The following is a 20,128-nucleotide window of genomic DNA, read 5'->3' on the forward strand; positions in this document are numbered from 1 at the left end:
ATGTCAGGTGTCTCATGTTTCAATGCCCCAAGCCTGTCCCTAACCTTCACCATGCAGTGTGGCTGTGTTGCAGCAAACCCTCCGTTTCTACGTCATTTCACCAAAGGGCGAGTGCCCATTCCCACTAGACGACACCCTCCTCTTCGTCACAGCGGCGGAAAGGGCGGCAGAAATTGGCGCAGTTCAAACACAGACTCTGGTTTATCGTCCGGCATTCAGCGGTCATTCTCCATGGAGGGATTCACCTCGCCTCATGTGACAGTCACAGACATTGAGGACAGGTCCCGCCCCAGGGGAGACAACTATGACGATGTGGATGGTGGGGAGTGTGAGGACGATCGTGAAATCATGGTATGACCACAGCCACTGTGTTCATGCTGGAGGGGCTGCAGCATGTGGAAATTTCTTGTGTGCTGGTTTTTTGTTTTTTTTTTGTTTCTTTACCTTACCCACACTCAGTCTTTTATTTATTTATTCATTTATTTATTTATTTATTTTATATAGCTGCATATTTCAACTGACAGTGAGAGAGACAATGATTTTTTTTTCTGAAGCAGCAAGAACATGTCAGTGAAGCTATTGATTTCTTAAGATTCACTATTTACTTATTTATAGTCTTTTATATTATAGTCTTTGAGAAAAAACAAAAGGCAATAACAGAGAGCAACGAGCAGGCTGCACATTCTCTGTGTGTATTTGTACAGAAACAGACAATTCAGATGACATTAGTGGTGAATAACTGCAGTGTGTATGATCATCACAACAGAAAATGTAGGTGACATAAATGGTGAATGACTGCAGTATGTATCATCATCATCATCACAGCAGACAGTTCAGATGACAGATGGTGAATAAGTGCTCTGTGTGTGTTCATCACAGCAGACAGTGCACAAAACATTAGTTGTGTATGTGAGCTGTGTTTACCAACTGGGAGGACTGCAACATGTCGTGACCAAGCTGCCAGAAGATGGAGAATGTGGTGTGAGACTTGTGGAGATGGAGATGATTCATATCTATGGAGACAGTGATGTGGGGTAAAACAAGTGTTGAGTTACTGGATCTCCTTGATTTTTGTGCTTTACTCATAGGTGTTTTTTTGTGTTGTTTCTTTAGTGTGTGTGTGTGTTTGTGGTGTGTGTGTGTGTGTGTGTGTGTGGTGTGTGTGTGTGTGTGTGTGATGAGAGAAAGTCAAATGCAGAGGAGACAAGGGAAAACAACTAACATGTAAAAGGTGGTATCTGAGCGGAAAAAAAACACCCAAATAGATCAGATGAATAGAGGAGACTCCTTAAAAGTTTTCTGATACAGAGTGTCTTGGAGGGGGTGTGGCCCTGTGTTGAACAGTTCACACTTGCATCCTTGTGTGTGGTGTGTGTGTGTCCTTCTGTGGGTTGCTGCTGACAAGCCAAGTCATGTGCTTTACTTTATGCAGGTGAAGGAAAGATACTCCTGTATCCCTCTTACATACATTGCTTTTGTTTTACTCTGAGACACAGATTCTTAGCCCTTTGACGCTGTGGTTTGGTGAAAAGAGTACTTTTTATGTATTCTTGAGTTGGTGTGGTAGATACCGTTGAACAAAAGCAATGCAATCCCAAGAGGAAATTTGGCATTACTGAACAATAGCAATGTAGTCCCAGGAAGAAAAAGTCCAAATAAAAGAATAGTGACCAACACCCTGACCTGTGAACTTAGCATGCCTCAGTGAGGCGACTGTCCTTCACTGACGAGCATATTTATCAGCAGCAGTCAAAGGGTTAAACATTGTTATTCTTTTCCTGAGTCACACCGTCAAGACTAACTTTGTGTGGAAAGGTGATGCAATATGAATCTTGGCAACAGTGAAACTTCTCGAGTCAAGAGTCTCATGTTGAGTCCCTTGTTAGTCTCAATAACCGGGGAATAATTCAGATGACCTTGGCATCGTTTCAGGCTGCATTTGGCATAATGTTGATGATTGTCCAACCTTTTTCATGTCAGCATATGATGGTAGAATCTGGCCACCACCAGAATTACATGACTGCAACTACAGTTTACACCTGAGGTTTGTCCTAATGGGAATTTTTATTGACATTATATAGTGTAAAGAGCAGAAAGGTGGAAGATGTGATGTTTTCTCGATATTCAGTGTAATTTCTAAGTTTACTTTGCTACTGTCAGTTGCAGCTACTCTTGGGTTCATGGGCGGTATTCAATGTTACCTAGGATTGCTTTTTTTATGTGTGCTTGACTGTTTTGTTGGCTTGTTGCTTGGGTGGCTGTTCTCCATTTTTCAGTGGTACTGTATGCTGGATATTTTTGTGTTTCCTTGACCTGTTGAATTCTGATACCTCCCTATGCATACGTGACCTTGTGCCTAAAGACACACACAAAGAGGATGAAGGCAATAGCACAAGCCTGCACTTGTTGATCACTGATTTCTCTCTCTCCAGAATCCCCACCATGAAGTCAAAAGGCACTGCCAGGATTTTAGTCACAAGTCTCAGCCTTTATGGGGTGGAGGTTTGGCACACTTGTAGTCACCAGTTGACGCACTGGGCACTCAGATAGCACACTTGGCCAGTCAGATAGCACACTAACGAGTCAGTTGACACATAGCCAGTCAGTCGATAAGCTGGGCAATGTGCTAGGCACTATAGCAAGTCAGTTGATGTATCACCAGTGAGTTGACACGCTAGACAGCACGGTAGCCACTCAGACAGCACACTATCAAGTCATTTGATGCATTCCGAGTCAGTTGACACATGGATAGCATGCTAGCCACTTAGTGCATACTAGCCACTCAGCACACAGTCACTCAGTGCACTTGCCACTCAGCACACTAGCCAGTCAGTTGACACATTAGATAGCATGCTAGCCACTCAGATAAAGCATTAGCCACTCGGTGTACTAAATAGCACTCTAGCCACTCAGTGCATTAGCCACCCAGACAGCACGCAACACTAAGATAGTGCATAGCCACTCAGCGCATTAGCCACCCAGACAGCACGCAAGACACTAAGATAGTGCATAGCCACTCAGCGCATTAGCCACCCAGACAGCACGCAACACTAAGATAGTGCATAGCCACTCAGCGCATTAGCCACCCAGACAGCACGCAAGACACTAAGATAGTGCTTAGCCACTCAGCGCAGTATCCACTCAGATAGTGCACTGGCCAGTCATTGCTGTGGTCGCTCTAGTATTGTGCCCATGTGACAGGCCCACTTTCAGATTGTTCAGCCACAGAACAGTGGGTGGATGTGTAGCATCCTGTGTGTTTGTGTCAGAGGAGCTGTGCTGGGTATTTGTGAAGAACCTGTACGCTAACTACTCACTTGATGTGCTTTGGCTCTCTGTTTAGTGTTTTAGGCTGTGGTGTGTGTGTGTGTGTGTGTGTGCGCGTTTATGTCTTTAGTCCATCCACCAGCAGGGCCTTTCTCTCATTTATCTCTTGTCTGATCATTCTTTATCTTCCTTTCTTCTCTCCCCCCCCCCCCTCTCTCTCACTCTTTCTAACTAACGACTTCAATCTTTCTCTTGGTGTTCACCATCATGATCCAGAGGTATGTCATGACAGATAGTTGACAAGGATTGATGGGGCTGTGTTTCTGTCTGTATGTCCCTATGCATTAGCCACTTCTGTTGATGCTATGCATTGCCTTTGTGCTGAAGCAGAGTGGTATGATTTTTTTTTTTCAAGCACTAGTTTTTATAGAAGATACAACTAAAAGGGAGCTGAGTATTATTTTCAGACTGTATTCTCTCCCAGCTGGAAGCCATAGCAATTTGAAAAACCTGTGTTGTTTGTTTGTGTACTGTGCTTTGTCCTGTTTCGTATTGGAAAATAGCAAGACACAATGAGAACCTTTAATGGTGTGTGTGTGTGTGTGTGTGTGTGTGTGTGAATGAATGTCAGGGAGGAGGGAGAGTGGTAATCTATCATTCTATGTTTGCAACTTTAAACAGCCTGGAAAATGTTTATTACAATGATATTATTTCTCTTTTTTTTTTGCATTTAATATAATTGATCACAAGCATTATTTCGAAATATCATTAATGTCATAAACTGTGTTAAAAGAGTTTGTATGTGTATACATACTGTAGATATATACAGAGAGACAGAGAGTGTCATTAACCAGACCAACTTTCTGGAGAGCTCACTTCTTTGATCACCCCCACCCCCACCCTGCCCCTCATGTGTGTCCTGTGGTGGTCCCGGCTTTAGATGGGCGTGATGTTCTACCTGTGCTGTGGTGAGGAGTGGCAGGGGTGGGTGGGGTGGGGTGTGTCCCATGTTTGTGTGAAGCTTCAGCTCTGAGCTCTGAGGAGTCTTCTACAGTCTTCCTCTGTCATGGAAGAGAGGGTGAATAGATCATGGGGCTTCAGTGTTCTGTGTGGGTGAGAGAAGAAAACAGTGAGGGGAGGGCAGGCAGAGATTATATCAGGGTGTTCTAGAGATTAGTGGATTAAAAGTTGGTTTGAATTCATGTATTGGGAAGACTTTGAGTGTTTGATGCCCTTAACTCCAACCTTACCTCACTGCCTCTGTTGCATATTAGTTTGGTAGTGGCATTATGATGTTAAGCATTGCCCCCTGCCCACACCTATTCCAGGGCATAAATTCCTGTCCATATTGCCATTGTTTGGGGCTGCAAGTAATTTTGATGATTTAATGAATGGGTTTTCCTCGCTCAACAGAGCATTTTCACTTGTTACATTGGTTTAACCTATTTTGGACCTGACCTGCCAAAGAGTTTCCAACTGGAAAAGCGTCCACATAAGAAGCAAGAGAATATGAGAGTGCAGGATTGAATCTCACTCTTGCCAGTATTTTCTCCCCTTGAGTGATGGTCTGGATGCTAGCCTTTAAGTAGAAATTATAGACTGAGGTCCCATTTGTAGCATGTTCCCAGTGCATGTAAAAGAACCAGTGGCAACAAATGGTCGCCCCTGTCAAATTTATGTAGAAAAATCTACTTTAATAGGAAAAGACCTCACTTCGAGATAAAAAAGAAGAAAAGAAAAGGTGGTGCTGTATTGTTTTCTACCAGGGAAGAGCAGCCTGAATTTCACACAGACAAAGGTGTTGTGACAAAGACCAACACAACACAACACAATACAATACAGTGCAGTGCCGTGCTGTTGTACAATAGTCCTGACTTCTTCCCAGTTTACCATGGGAATGGGGGCTGAGCATTATTCATATCTTGTTTATAACTTATATATAAGTGTCCCTTGGTGGGTGCCTGCAAGATCCAGAATGGTGTAATTTATCAGAGTTTGCTTGTTTCTTATAACTTCTTTAACATTCTCACTCCGTCTCATCCCCTTTTTTTCTCAAGGTCAAGAGGAACAGGTTGGCTGAGGAAATATGGAGTGTCCTTTTGGTTATTAATATGATAGCCTCTGTCATTTCCACTTTAGAAATGTATGTCACAGGAAGTTTTCAAATAAGTGTTTTCTGCTGTCAGACATATTTTCATTTTTCGGCTACAGTTTTGAGAAATTGTTGGCATGAGCCAACAAATAGCAAAGCTGATTGTTACACATTTTCAGCACTTGCTTCACATGAAAACAGCAACAACATTATCAGGAACATGGTTGACAGGAAGACATGCCTAATTAAAGATTTGAGAAAACTTCACTTTTCATCCTTTTATCCCTTGATCAACCTTGAACAACTCCTCCCAAAGCCAGCAGGCACTGTGGAACACAAGATAAGGGGCCAACAGGACAGGACAAGACAAGACAAATCCTTTGATAACGAGGGCAGGAGACAAGAAACATACAGGCATTTTTACATCCAGCCCTCACTTTTAAGAAGGAATAAAACAAAAGAAGCTGATTGTAAACAAAAGGGGAAAAAAAATCTAAACAGAATGAAAACATGTATCACTGTAATCAAACTCCTTTCTTCCTGATCGTTCCATCCACCACCATCCTGCCCAGAATAAAGCAAAAGAAAACACATAAAAACAAATGGAAAGAAAAGTGTGCAACACAGAGCCTTAACACAGTCTTTCCCTTTACAGGAACAGACCATTAAAAAAAGCAGTTACACTTCACTGTGGACTGGTCTTCTGTCGTCACAGTTCTCACTCTCTCAGTGTTTTGACCGACTGTATTGTGCCATGACTGTTTCTGTCTCCTGATGTGCTGCGCTCAGAAATGGATTCAGCTGAATGAGGCATTGCTTCACACTGGTTTTGGAAAACATTCTATTCCCCACAGAAAACACTATCATCCTGAGTGATTTTGAATTTTGCAGTAAATCTGTGTTGATTATACAATTTAAACTTGAGGTAGGCCACATATTAATCAATGACCTCTGCAACGAAAGAACTTGATAACCATTTTAGGATGAAAGCCAGTTGACTGATAATCACCAGTCCAAGAATGTTTAGCTTTTGCAAACATGGGCTTTGCGCTCAAAATGAGTTTCACCACTCACAGAGGGTTTGGGTTTGGAACGTGTTCTTTCCACTGTGGCATTACTTCCACTGTCATTGGCATTACTTTCATGAAGTCTGTGTTTTTTATTTTTTATTTATTTTTTTAATACATAGAGAGAGAGAGTGTGTGTGTGTGTGTATTAACTTGTGTGTGTCCTGTACCATTCATTGGTAAACAGCTGTCTGGGTATGGTTTGGTTTTTTTCTCATATATTGGCATTTACTTTCGATGTATTGCCTTTTATGTTTTCCCTCATATATTGATGTATATGGGGTGGTGGTTTTTTTTATTGCGGTTTATGTTTTTTTCTAATTTAATGGCTTGCTTTCTTTGGCCTTCTTCCATTGAACTCCCAGTATTTCCCCCTCCCCTGTTTGTCTTTGTTTCACTCTAGTCTTTTCTGCTTACATCCCTCTTGAATTTTTCATGGACATTATTTACCAATTTATTTACATTTCTGTACTCATTGCATAAATCCATGTGTCTTTCTTAGGATTTGGGAGCTTGAAATATACACACATTTTTAAAAATTGTGCTGTATGCATATTCTTTGTGTTGGATATGTACCATTGAGCATTGACTTGGGGAAGGGTAATATCATGACTTTGAACTGTCTCCATTGAGCATTGACTTGGGGAAGGTTAATATCATGACTTTGAACTGTCTCCATTGAGCATTGACTTGGGGAAGGGTAATATCATGACTTTGAACTGTCTCCATTGAGCAGTGACTTGGGGAAGGGTAATATCATGACATTGAGCTGTCTTGTGGTTTGTTCTGCTGCTGCTTGCTCCAGGGACCAGCAGGTATCTGTTCTGTGTTCATGAAGAGTTGAATAATACTCCTTGGGTCTTGTTCTTTCTGCTCTGCTGGGTAACACTTCGTATGATTCAGAAAGTGAGAGTTAAACACAGTCATATAAAACTGATAAACACATGTGGAATTAACACACTGAGCATGTTCCTGGTTTATATGTCTTGTTGTGTTCATCTTGTTGCTCATACAACACAACAAAACCTCTTACATGACAGTCTGTTTTGTCAGAAGGTCTTAAACCTACGTTTACCGCACTGAAGATGGAAACCCGACTGGTTGACAGCAGTGCTCTGTTTATCATTTGATTTATTTGGTTGAGAATTGTGCTTTGTGTTAACTTTCCTATGTTACCACGCATGTGATTGGATCACTTTCATAATCTTGAAATACCTTTCTGTTTCTATATAATAATATAAAAAAAAAATCTCATCAGATTGTGGTCCTGCTTGTGTTTGCCTTCATGTGTTACTGATTATGGGATTGGGTTGGCCATCTTTTGTTTTCATAGCTCTTTTCCAGTTGGTTGACTGCCACACTCAATGTAAATGCATTAGTTTCAGTTGCTAGGAAAAGAACATTTGGTTGATGGTGTCTGGGTATTTGACTTTAATTCGTTACTGGCAGCATGGCTGTTTGATAACTATGGTCTGTTTCTACCTTTGTTACTGCAGGTTTCATTGTTAATATGTGTGTGATTGTTTTACAGTCAAGCTTTGTGTCCTGTTGTCTGCTTTTCCCCACAAGTTATGGTTTGCGTTCATCTTCATTCTTTACCAGGTGTTATTGTTAATCTTTACCTGTGTTCCTTGTAATTCATGACTGTGTGTGATTATTTCATTCCCATGGTCTGTGTTCACAGTCATTTGTTATTGTGTGTGATTGCTCTGTTATCAAGGTGTTAACAATTATCTGGTGATGTGTGTTTTTTCTTATCATCAAGGATCATAATCGCCAGGTTTTGTTGATGTATTTGCGATCACCGTTATCAAAGTCTGTGTTCACAAGCAGGTAGTGTGTGCGTGTGTGTGTTTGATTGTCTGATGTGAGTACATCATCATTCATTGATGCCCATGTGATGGCCTCGTTATATTAAAGTGTTTTTACCATTGTTTGTTACTGTGTCTGTCTGGTTGTTTCTTTGTTAAGGTTTTTGTTTGTATTGGTTTGTAAATGTGTGCCTTCGCTAATAGATCTCTAGCCAGCAGCATTTCTTGCCTCGGTTTTCTGCTGATTAGGGGGTATACATGGAAATGCTTTCCTGGTCTCCCCCATTATGATTTTAAAAGATAAACTCTTGCCTTAACAATGGCTTGCTTTTGATTGATGCAGTTGTAAAGTTGCCTTTTTAAATTATCTTTTTCTTTATTAAACTGTCAGAGAAAACATTCAAAAACTTGGAAATGAGGGATGTGGATTAAGAATGTGTGTTCTACCCAGCTGTGAAAGATAGGTGGCTGATTGAAGCGTGATAGTGGAGAAGTAACTAGGGTGGGAGGAGGAGGGGGGAGAACAGAGGGGATGTATGGTGGTCATCATCATGACACTGACCTTAATCACAGTGACATTTCATTTCTATGTAGTCAATGATGTAGTCATTCGGATGAGAAGATAAACCGAGGTCCCATGTGCAGCATGCACTTAGCGCATGTATAAAAAAACAACAACCCACAGCAACAAAAGGATTGTTCCTGGCAAAATTCTGTAGAAAAATCCACTTCGATAGGAAAATCAAATAAAACTGCACGCAGGAAAAAATACAAAAAAATGGATGGCGCTATAGTGTAATGACGCGCTCTCCCTGGGGAGAGCAGCCCGAATTTCACACAGAGAAATCAGTTGTGATAAAAAGAAATACAAAGTACAAATACCACCAGCCCACCAGGATTTTTCCTTTGAATGGGGATCACTTTTAAACCATAATGTTTCACCCCAGCACATTAACACTTTGTACCCTGTCAGTGTAGCAGCACTGCAGTATCTGTGGACCAGCCCTGCAACAGCTGAGTGCGCTGACAAAGCCCTGCTTCATAAACAAAACGCACTCAGCGTCATCAGAAGCACACTCAATCCATTTGAAAACACTGGCAAACCATGTAGAGGCTAAAGCCAACAAACTAAAAGCACCAAGTGAGAATACAACTGAAAAAGCAAAATTGGACATGTCCCCTGCAATACAAAAATATCTGTACTTGGTTGAAGGGAATTATCTGGATGTTATAGATGAATCAGCGCTTGGGTTACAAAATATCAGAACAGGAGTCTTGAATGTTGACCTAACAATACAATTTAACAAACAAGGTAAAGGATCCCTAAGCTGTTGGCAATATCCAGCATGTGTGACCATAGACACATGTGTAAGGAAGAGACCTCTGACCTTTAATTTTCCGTTGGCATCCTCATGTACAGTTAATTGATAGGCTGCCATTAGTGAACACTGATGAGTGATGTGGCGTTGTTGTGTTTTGGGATTCAAGAACTACTGCTGTGTTCAAAAAGAGTGTCAGTGAACAAATATGTTTTGTTTTGTTTTTATTATGCATAGTTTCCATCTGAAAAGAGAACCATTGTGGACATACTCCCTGTCCTCTTTGTGATTCATTTTAACAGAAAAAGCAGAGTGAAATATTGCTTTAAAAACTGAGTTTGAGCTGTTGTTATTTGTTGGCAATTAGTTTGAAAAGAAAGTGTGTGGACCAACAAGTCTATGACAATGGAAATACGGAAATGCATATGTTTGGACCAGTTTGAATACTGTCTTTGACAGCATAATTATGCATGCATATGTGTGTTTGTATGAGTGTATTTGTCTGTGTACAGGAACGCTTGTGTTTGTGTGTTGTTCTTCTCAGTATGCATTATTAAACTGGTCTTGCTGATATTATAAATTGTTTTTTGTTTAAATGATAAACTGTACTGTATTGATATTTTATCAGTGAAGGAATGAGTATGTTTTTGTTTTACACAGATACATGTGTACTATGGTTAGTATAAATGAGTTTCTTTTCATAAATGCTTGAAGGGTAGTTTTTGGTTTCTGCTCTTTTGTTTGTTTTGTTTTTTAACATAAATGCTATTGGCCATTTGTGGTTTGCAATATGACATGTATATATGTGTTTAAAGGCTGCAGGTGTGTCATTGAATTGAAATGTACATATATTTATCTGCAAAGCCATGGCTTGTCAGTACTTCTTTCTGTGTGGAAAGTTGGAGAATTGGTTATGACTCCTGGCGTCAGCATGTGTGGGTGTCTGTATGTGAATGTGAGAACAGCAGTTATAAACAATGAAGATCTAAAGAGATAGAATGGATGATTTGTTTACTGACAAAAATGAATAGAGAAATGCAATATAAATAATCAGCATAAATAAACAGAAAAATACAAGCATAAATAAATACTGGAAAATGCAATATTGATAACTGACATTGATAAATAGGATAGTGGTTAATAAATGTTTTAAAATACAATCAAAACTGAATTCATGTAGGAGTATGAATGAAGCATAAGTCATGAATCTATTCCTTATGGACTAAGTGAAAACAATGGTACGATCACATGTCTGCAACAGATAGCATATGTTTATTTCACTTGAAGTAACGACAGTTACTGGCTGCCGTTGTGTGCCATAGTCAGTGCTGAGGATGTTGGGAAAGAATAGATCTGTTAGTTTTTGTTTGTGTTCTTTGTTCGTGGAACAGAATAAATGAAAGTGGGAACATTATTGTTCACTCAGTCATTCAGTTATGTTGATAGCAGTCCAGTGGAGATAAAGAGTCGTCTTTGAGCTTTTGTTGTTACAGGTCAGGGGAGCAAGGCATAACAGCAGCATTGTGTGATCATGACATGCCATAACAAAGAATGGTTTGGAGCAGGATTCAGTCGCCAAAACAAATCAAGCGTACAATGTGTTGCATACATAATACTGTGTTTCAAACTGTTGTGGGTTATGCAAAGTTGGTTTTCCAGGAAGCTGCAATCACTTGCGTTTGAGATGATCGTATTGTGACAGCAAGAAGAGGATCACACAGAAGCATACAAATGTACGACTGTGCTGTGCTCAGTTCTGGTGTCCTGTGTTTAAGACCAAAATTAATGTGAATATGTTTACATTGATGCTTTACATGACAATAATAATAAAATTAAAAAAAAGAATGGTGTTTTTCAACCATTGGCATTACATGTGGTTTTGGTATGTGTGGGTGTGTTGGGAAAGAATGGAAAGTTGTGTTTGCTGTTCAGTTCATCTTTGAGACAGGATATTTGGAGAACAATTGTGTTTGATGGAGGAAGAGAGAATGCATGAATGAGCAGTGAATATTAATGTGTAGGAATGTGAAACTCTCATGGATGGATAAAACAATCACTTTGACATGCTACCTAAATTAACAAAGCTTTAAACTCAAACTCAAAATATTAATAAAATTCAGATAAAAAAAGGCATAACCCAGAGAACCACACCTTATGATGGCCAGGCAGGCCTTATTTTCAGTTTATCCATGAATTGTTGGAGTACTTGTTTAAAACCCCTTAACTGCTGGGGTTAAAACAGTAGAAAATGATGTTCCAAGCCATATAAATCAAAAGCCATAACTATCATCCAAAAACAGAATATGGTCTGGAGAGCGGGGGGTACCCGTTATGCCGCCGTCCCGCTATGCCGCCGTCCCGCTATTCGATGATTTTTTAACAAGCTTTTCTCGGCTGTTTATGAACCAATCTTAGTAAAATTTGGATCAAAGCTCAGGGGCTATGATGTCTACCGAATGTATGAGTTGAGACCCATTTGCGCCATTTGTGACGTCACAGTGGCGCAAATTGCCAAAATTTTGATCACTAATATCTCCGCTGTTTATCAACGGATTTCCTCCAAATTTCAGTTACGTGTTCATTATACTAGGGACTATAAACGGTATAAGTAATAAGCTCACGATGACGTAAATCATGTTCTATTTTTAGAATGCGCAGTTCTCTACGCAAACAAGCTTTTCTCAGCTGTTTATGAACCGATCTTTACGAAATTTGAAACAAAGGTCGTAGCCTATGAGGATTCGCGAATGCATAAGTTTGGACCCAGTTGCGCCATTTGTGACGTTACTGTGACCCAATTGTCAAATAAAAAGGGAGATTATTAGTATGGCTTGCCCATCTTGTTTTGTCTTTTTTGTGACAAAAGACAATCCGTAAACGGGTCGGCGGCACAACGATACGCTCCCTGGAAAGCAACCACTCAGATCAAATAACCATGTGAATGTTCAGCGCCACAATGAACTATGTACAGCATCCTATGGCAGTCAAGGGTTCAAAATAATGAAATTAACCCCAGACTATGAAAATCTCTACTCTTATTCTATACCACCAGAACTGCAAGATTTAAACCTCAGACATGATCATGACGGAAACCCAGTGCACGAGTCACTTGGCTGAGAGCTTCAAAAGGCTAACACACAACTGCACTCCAACAAAAAATGCGTGGTACTTCAAGGCAAAGTAGCTCCGGAGGAGGCAGTCGAGGCACAGAGAGTGTTACAGAACTTGAATTTGTTGGAGACAACGAAAATTATCGGCTGATCAGATGGGTAAGATTCCCATTGTCTTTTGCGAACCACATTAATTAATTTTGGATTGATTGTATCGTGTCTCCATGTTTGTCCTTATGAGTCCATGGAATGGCTAACAACTCTTGTCTCAAAGCAGGCTATTGAAATTCTTATTGAAAACGATGTTTTCGTGGGGGCCACTCGTTGAGGACGTTAGTTCTGTCCTCGTGAAGAAGGAGAACGGACACAAAACGACAACTCAAAGTCGAACACAGCAATAGCGTCCGAGCGGTATATTCTTGCCAAATGACTGGTACCGTAACGGGTAATATCGAATACAAATAAATCTATTGCCTGTAAAATCACTGAAATGTGTCTTTTGGCTCGAGTACACGCAACATTACACATAATTTTATCAAGCAAGGTAAGGTATAGAATCATCAGCGGAGAAGCCATCTCGACAGGACCAACATCTCTCCTGAACCCCCCCACGAAAGAAGCATTCCCAACAGCTCCAGTGCAGGACCCAGTATAGGCAATATTCCTTCCTTCCCAGACACCATCCGTGACTGGAACGAGCTGCCAAAAACAGCTGTGGCGGCAGACACCCTTAATTGATTTCTTCAAGGCAAGGGTGCCCTCCAGTCAGTGGTTTGTAAAGGGAATTAAGTTGGGGTTTTTTCTGTTTGGTGGTGGTGGTAGTTTTTTTTTTTTTTTTTGGGGGGGGGGGGGGGCGGGGGGGGGGGGGGGCTGAGGGCGAAAAGTGAAGGTGCAGTTGCCTGCCGGTAAAACCCACTTAGAGTAGCTATCCCTGATAGGTTTTTATTCCCACTATCTAGGCCTTTTCTCCTATCCCAAACCTTTTTTCACAACTCGACGCAACCCCCGGCAGAGTAATCAGCTTGATGATTGTGGCCGTCAAATGGATGAAGATGAAGGAATGGGAATTGCAAGACAGAGCAAGGAGAATGAGGCTGTCCAAGTACTGCTGAACAAGAACGTTGGTTCGGACGCCAACACGAACATCTGGATCTAAAGATAATCCAGTTAGTAGTCGCGACATTATCAATTAAGTCAAGACGGCTACCATTAAGTGATCGGTGACGTCTAAAACGTGACAGACTCTGGGATGACGTCAAATTCATATGTCTCGTGCTTCGCCTCACTTCCACTGTTGTCCACCTTTTTTGCGTCATGAACTATAGGTGGCCTTTAACATAAAAAGGGGGGAAAGCAAATAGACTGGACACAATGTATGCAAACGATTGTAGGCTGGTAGATGTGGAACTTAAAATAGGCATAATGCATTCATTCACTTCAAATCAGACTTAATTCATATGAACCTGCGACAATGAGGACAACAAAAGACACCCCATCTGAAGACCAACTGCACGAGGCATTTGAGAAACCAAAGGGCAGTCATCTGGGACATGGGAAATTATGGATGGGACAAGCTGAAGACACCCATTGCCTTCAGCAAGTACCCAGAACACTTCAAACATAACCACAACACAGTCATATCACGTACTCTCAGTAAACATTAATGGGACTGATGCATAAGTGAAGTTTGTTCTCCTTCTCCCTTAAAGCATCTTGGCGCTGCACAGAACTGTTCAACAGATTCGTCCAGGTCTGTCGGTAGTGTGTCAAGGCCTGGGTTTCTGCAAATGGTCTCCCTTTTCCTTCCACAATATTGTCAGTTCTTTTTTTTCTCTCTCTCATTTCCCCACCTTCTCCTCCTCAACAGTTCCATGGAGGATTGCTTTTGCAAGGCCATTACATCTTGTAACGTGGCCATACCAGCGTAGTTTTCGTAACTGATGTCAGCAGATCTTCTTGTCTTGTGGTGTCCAGTGCGCTGCTCGATGGTTTGGCGCACTTCATTTAAGATGTGATCAGTGTATCTGATGTGATAACATATCATTTCCATGGCTTGAATTTTTTCTTCATCCACTGTGAGGGTCCTTTTTTTTTTATCGCATGCATTCAGGAAGATGGAATATACCAGTGCACGCACTTGTGTTTCGTGGAGATGTTGCTGTCCTTCCATATAGGCTTAAGTCTGGACAGTGTCCACTTTGCTACCTATGGGACGATTCCTGGTTTGTATCCGGCTTCATTGCTGATGACGGATTCTAGTTAGGTGAACTACTAAACAGTTCCTAGCTTCTGCCCCTGGAAGTTCCGTCAGTAGTGATGGTGGTGTTGTGGCTGACCATTAACGTGGTCTTTTCGGTGCTGATTTCCATGTCATATCTTGTCGATGTTTCATCCAGTCTTTTAATTGACAAGTAAAAAAAAAAAAAAAAAAAAAAAAAAAAAAAAAAAATCACTGTAGCCCATACAGCTCCCTATCAGACTTAATAAATGCCTTCTTGAAGTCTTTTAAGACGTGGTATAATTCCGTCTGGCATTGGAGGTGTTTTCGCAAAGGGTACACAGGTGAAAGTTCTGTTCAATGGTACTTCTGCCTTTGCAGAATCCAGCCTATTTTCGGCAGTGATGGAATGTGCTTAACTCTCTCCATACGAACGACGAAAGAGACGACGTTAACAGCGTTTCACCCCAATTACCACCATCAAAATATTACAAGCGGAAGGCTCTTACACTGAAGAGGTGAATGTTGACAAAGAATACCACAATTCTGACGATGGAAGCTAAAGGCTGGGTCATTGAGACACCCACTGGTCATCCGAGGTGTCTGTGTAAAGGAGAAGAGAGGACTGGCCGTACTGAGTGAGTTAATTGAGGCTGTAATCTGTTCAGAACGATTTCGAGCATTATTTTGCCTACATGGCTGATCAAACATATGGTTCTGTCTGTGTTGGAGATTTCCTTTCTTGGGGAGGGTGATTATAAGTGATTGGGTCATTGGTGCGGGCCATTCGCCTGTGTGTCATATTTTTTATGCAGATGGCAGTTAGGATGTCGGTTACTGCATCTCCTCCATGTTTCAAACGTTCTGCATCCTTGCCATATTTCATCAACTTCATCGATTTTACAATCTCCCGGAGAAACTGGGGAGTGTCGTGTCCACTTTAGGGATGCTGTATGCTCACCAAGTGTGTTACCAAGACCCAAGTCGTTATCACTGGCGAATTCTATAGTAGGTGTAGTCACATATCATTAACTGGTAATCTCATTAGAGTAGTGCTGTAGAAATTTCTCCAGTCTTCTTGGGCATCTTTACCAACCTTGGCATTCCATCACCCTGAACGATGAGGATGTCTTTCTTGTCGACCTTGTTAATGACCGTTTGAAGCTGGGTATAGAATTCTTCAATCTGGTGATCATCATAGCCAGTGATATGGGGCATATATTTGCGCTATCTTGATGTTAAATGATCATCGTGATCATAAATGGGTGGTCATGATCCTGCTGGAAACTGGGTAGCATCCCAGTTCTGCGTTCTTTATGCTCTTTATTGTTTACTAAAAATCCAGTCCATGTACATGTTTGTCCACTTCTCCTTCATAACACAGGTCATGCCCGTATTCTACTGATCTGCGTTGTTCGTTATTTTTCCATAAAACTGGACAGAGGCTGGGAATGTTTCAGATGTATCTGTCCATCTCATGGGTCAGTTCTTTTAGTTTTCAAACCTGAGTGTTTTTACGTTCAAGGTTGCGAATATAATGATGGTGTTGCTTCCAAGAATTTTCTTTGGCTTTTCCTCAGTAACACATTTTTTTTTGCATCTGTTCTGGTGGAAGTCGAGGGATGGCGCGGTCCGGCATTGTTAAACCCGGCTGCAGCCAATCTGGTATGATCTCTGTAAGCTTTTCCTCAGTCCATGCAAGTCAAATCAGGCGGAGCCCATCCCTTGATTATCCCTTTCCAGATCGGATTTTCTTGTCAGGTTTACTCCGCACGTGCGGCAGGTAGCAGACTAACTGGGTCACATGGTTGCCAGTAACAGAGGAAAACCTCTAACCTCAGTCACAGTGGACGTATAGCTACTAATACGAGTGGTCATAATCATAAAATTACATACAGGTGATTCATTCACCAGAGAACAGTCCGACTGGTAATACACTGTAAAGCAAAACAGTGTAAAAACAACGAGGGAAGACTAGAATGCTGCGTACAAAGTCACAACCTCTAGCCTGCCAATGGAAGTAGAACTGAAGATGTGACATACGCTGTCCAGTGCTTCAGTGGCTTCCTTACGCATGCCTGCAACTCAGCATGCCATAATTCTGGCTGAACCACCTACAAAAGGTTGAAAGTGGAATGGAGAGCCTGGAGTGTGGCCGGTCAGTTTTGTCCAGTTATGACTATCAGAACAGCAGGGGAGGCAACTGCTGCCCAGACTATCTGCGCTAGAATTTGCTGGATTATTGTCAGAAGAGAGTGTATTGCCCAAGTTACATTCTCACTCTCTCGGCCAAGACAGCATAAGAACAGTTGGCGTTCGGATGTTCCCCAAACGGCAATTATGTAGCGCCAGACTGGCATATTATTTTTTGGGCAATGGGCAACTTCCCGATGCGAAAGCTTAAATGGATGTACTGCCCTGAACATGAAGGTTTTAAGGGGTTAATGAACGAGCTGACACACTGCTTATAGTGCAACAACAACAAACAGCCTGCATCTGGGAAAATCTTAGTCAGTCTATACCTAAAAAAACTGGGAACAAGGCCGTGACGCCATCGCGGGTCGCCTCAGAGAAAGAATGAGATCAGGACGGGGCACATACAGTATCAACCTTGTAGTTCATATGCCATTTTCATTAACATTCCTTCTGTTTATTGAAGGTCCTTGCATCTGGAGTGAGTCTAGTTTTCGCGCACGCATACACACACACACACGCGCACGCGCGATGGTGATGACAGTGTCAATCACAATGGCACTGGTAATGACAATGACAGTCGTGTACGATAACAGTCAAGGTCATTCAAAATAATACCAGACAAAAAAGGTAGGTCACCTCAACTCAGTCGGAACTCGACTGAGTTTGAACACCGACTATCATGCATGTCAGTCTGTGATGCCACATGTCATTGTGACATAATAATTATTTACCTCGATCGAAATGGGTCACTGATGTCAAGCAAAGACTGACTATACGTTCGGTTTTGTGCGCATATCAGGCTTTTAAAAAATATTTTGTTTTATCTTGATTATATATAAACGTAATTCAGGGCAAAATATTAAAAAAAGGAATTTTTTCGCACGCTTTGACGCCTCCTTTGAATTGAACTACATGCAGTCTATCTGTGCACGCATTACGTGATGGAATATGGTGTGGCTGTGTGTCTGTAAATCAGTTTTGGTAGAGGTGGGGAAGGAAATGAAACTAATATGATAAGACTGATAAAGATGATTTGAATGTTTCACAAAGCACGATTTGCACCACGCTTATCGAAGCAAACAAAAACAAAAACAAATGAAATGGAAAAGAAGAACTTTTGTTGACGCAATTCAAGCACCATAGAAAAAATATTTACGTGGTGGTATTCTCATTGACATAAATTCTCATTCGGTTCTGTGCTCCAGTTAGAAATCAGAATCTCCAAATGGCTGCTATCGCTTATCTCCGTGTCTGTGGACGCGTGCTCTCTTATCGCCAGCACATTCGCTTGGTCCGTTGCTCCCGAAACTACTCAGCAATGTCTGGACTTTTGATAGAGGATCCTAAATACTCCTGGCTGAAAGAGCTCGGCCTGTCGGCGCAAAACGACGGCGTGTATTCGGGTACATGGGGGGCAACAGGCGAGGTAAGGTTGAGGTCACAACATGTTTCAATTTGGCCTGGTTGCGTCACTACTGTGACGTGTTGGCATTCGCGTTCTAAAATCTGTGCTCAGTACTGGGGTATAGTTTCATATAGAATGTTCGTTGCTTAATCTGTTCATTTATATGTGTTTTTCATGTCATCTTAAGTTTTATCATCCTTTGGTTCAGTTCCGATCGTAAAGCGCAGTGGCCGAGCTTCGGGTCAAGGTCACGAGGGTGTGCAGCTTTTCTCGTGCTCTGATTGGATAATGAGCACTGGTCGTCCGAATGATCAGAATGCCGCAGACGTAGTTGTGATTTATTGTTAACTGTCGACACTGCAAGCGTAAACATAGAGACCCCGCTCCTCCCAGGCCAACAAATATCCTGCGAACGTGTAGATTTACACATACCCCCCCCCCACCCACACACACACACACACACACTGTCTTTCACACACGCACACACACACAGACACACACACACGGTAGGCAAGTTGCAGACTCTTTTACTTTGCCCATGATTGGTATGTCACCATGCCCCTGATTGGTATGTCACCATGCCCATGATGTGAGGCCATGCCATGTCTGCATAACACATCCCAGCTGGTTGTACTGATATCTGCTGGCAAAAACAGCACAATGTTTTCAACAGTAATTCTTGAATTGCCAAATTGACAGAATTTCATACTTTTATAATAGTACACTCATGCTTTGGAAAATTATAAGACTTCAAGACTGAGAGTAATGAACAGTTTTTCATGCCACAGACAGACACTGACCAAAAAATCCTGTAGTGACAACGCACAAAAAACCTGTTGCATTCTATGTTTTATGCATGCCATTATCTCTGGCAACACAGGTTACATCCTATCCCATTGTGGATTGTTGCCTTGTACAGGGATTACCACAGGAATATAGACAAGACAAGATCTGTGGTTAGGTAAAAAGTCTAAGCCTAATTTCGTTCACTTTCACTTGCTGTCTCTCTCTCTCTCACACACAGACACACACATACACACACATATGCGTGGGTGCACACGACTCATGTATGCACACATGACGCACAGATGTAGGGTATGCACACACACACATGCACCAAATGGACCTCATGTTGGTATGTATTATTCTCTCTGACCGTCTGTCTCTTTGTCACTGTCTTTCCCTGTCTTCACCTTTGCCACTGTTGTCCCATAATCTTGAAATAGAGTATGATTAGAATTTAAATACGGTATAAATCATAATGAATATTTTTTTGTTTCAGGAAGTGACATCTTTGTGTCCAGCCAACAACCAACCTATCGCCAAAGTCAGACAGGTACTTTTACAGTTTTAGTTTCCCTGTTTCTGTCTGTCTTTCCATTCTCCGTTTATGAGTAACAAATGTATATTTACTTGTAAACATATATGTACATGCACAGATACAAGGTGCATATCCAGAAGGTTGTACTCAGGCATATAAATATGTACATACTGACTTGTACACACACACACACACACACACACACACACACACACACACACACACACACATTTAATATCACTCAAAGTGAAAAGACGTTAAAGAACACACACAACACACACACGTGCGTGCAAACACACACACACACGCGAAACACACATGA

General features: G+C 41.5%; 2 protein-coding genes across 9 annotated transcripts in view; both read left to right on the top strand.

Moving 5' to 3' along the window:
* LOC143281953 (unconventional myosin-IXb-like) overlaps positions 1-11,414 on the top strand; it is a 139,531-nt gene extending 128,117 nt beyond the window's left edge. For 7 of the 8 annotated variants that reach the window (XM_076587275.1, XM_076587270.1, XM_076587274.1 and 4 more), the window contains one exon: positions 74-11,414. In XM_076587275.1, coding sequence (XP_076443390.1) covers positions 74-357 — 284 coding nt within the window. In that variant the 3' untranslated portion in view covers positions 358-11,414. The remainder of the gene's footprint in view (positions 1-73) is intronic. The other variant, XM_076587278.1, reaches the window with a different exon arrangement.
* A 6,868-nt stretch (positions 11,415-18,282) lies between these two features.
* Positions 18,283-20,128, top strand: part of LOC143281954 (alpha-aminoadipic semialdehyde dehydrogenase-like) — a 31,529-nt gene continuing 29,683 nt past the window's right edge. Inside the window, exons 1-2 of the mRNA XM_076587279.1 lie at positions 18,283-18,506; positions 19,768-19,821. Of these exons, the coding sequence (XP_076443394.1) occupies positions 18,306-18,506; positions 19,768-19,821 (255 nt within the window). The 5' untranslated portion in view covers positions 18,283-18,305. The remainder of the gene's footprint in view (positions 18,507-19,767; positions 19,822-20,128) is intronic.

This window comes from Babylonia areolata, chromosome 5 (genome assembly GCF_041734735.1).
Source record: "Babylonia areolata isolate BAREFJ2019XMU chromosome 5, ASM4173473v1, whole genome shotgun sequence".
In the NCBI taxonomy this organism is placed as follows: Eukaryota; Metazoa; Mollusca; class Gastropoda; order Neogastropoda; family Buccinidae; genus Babylonia; species Babylonia areolata.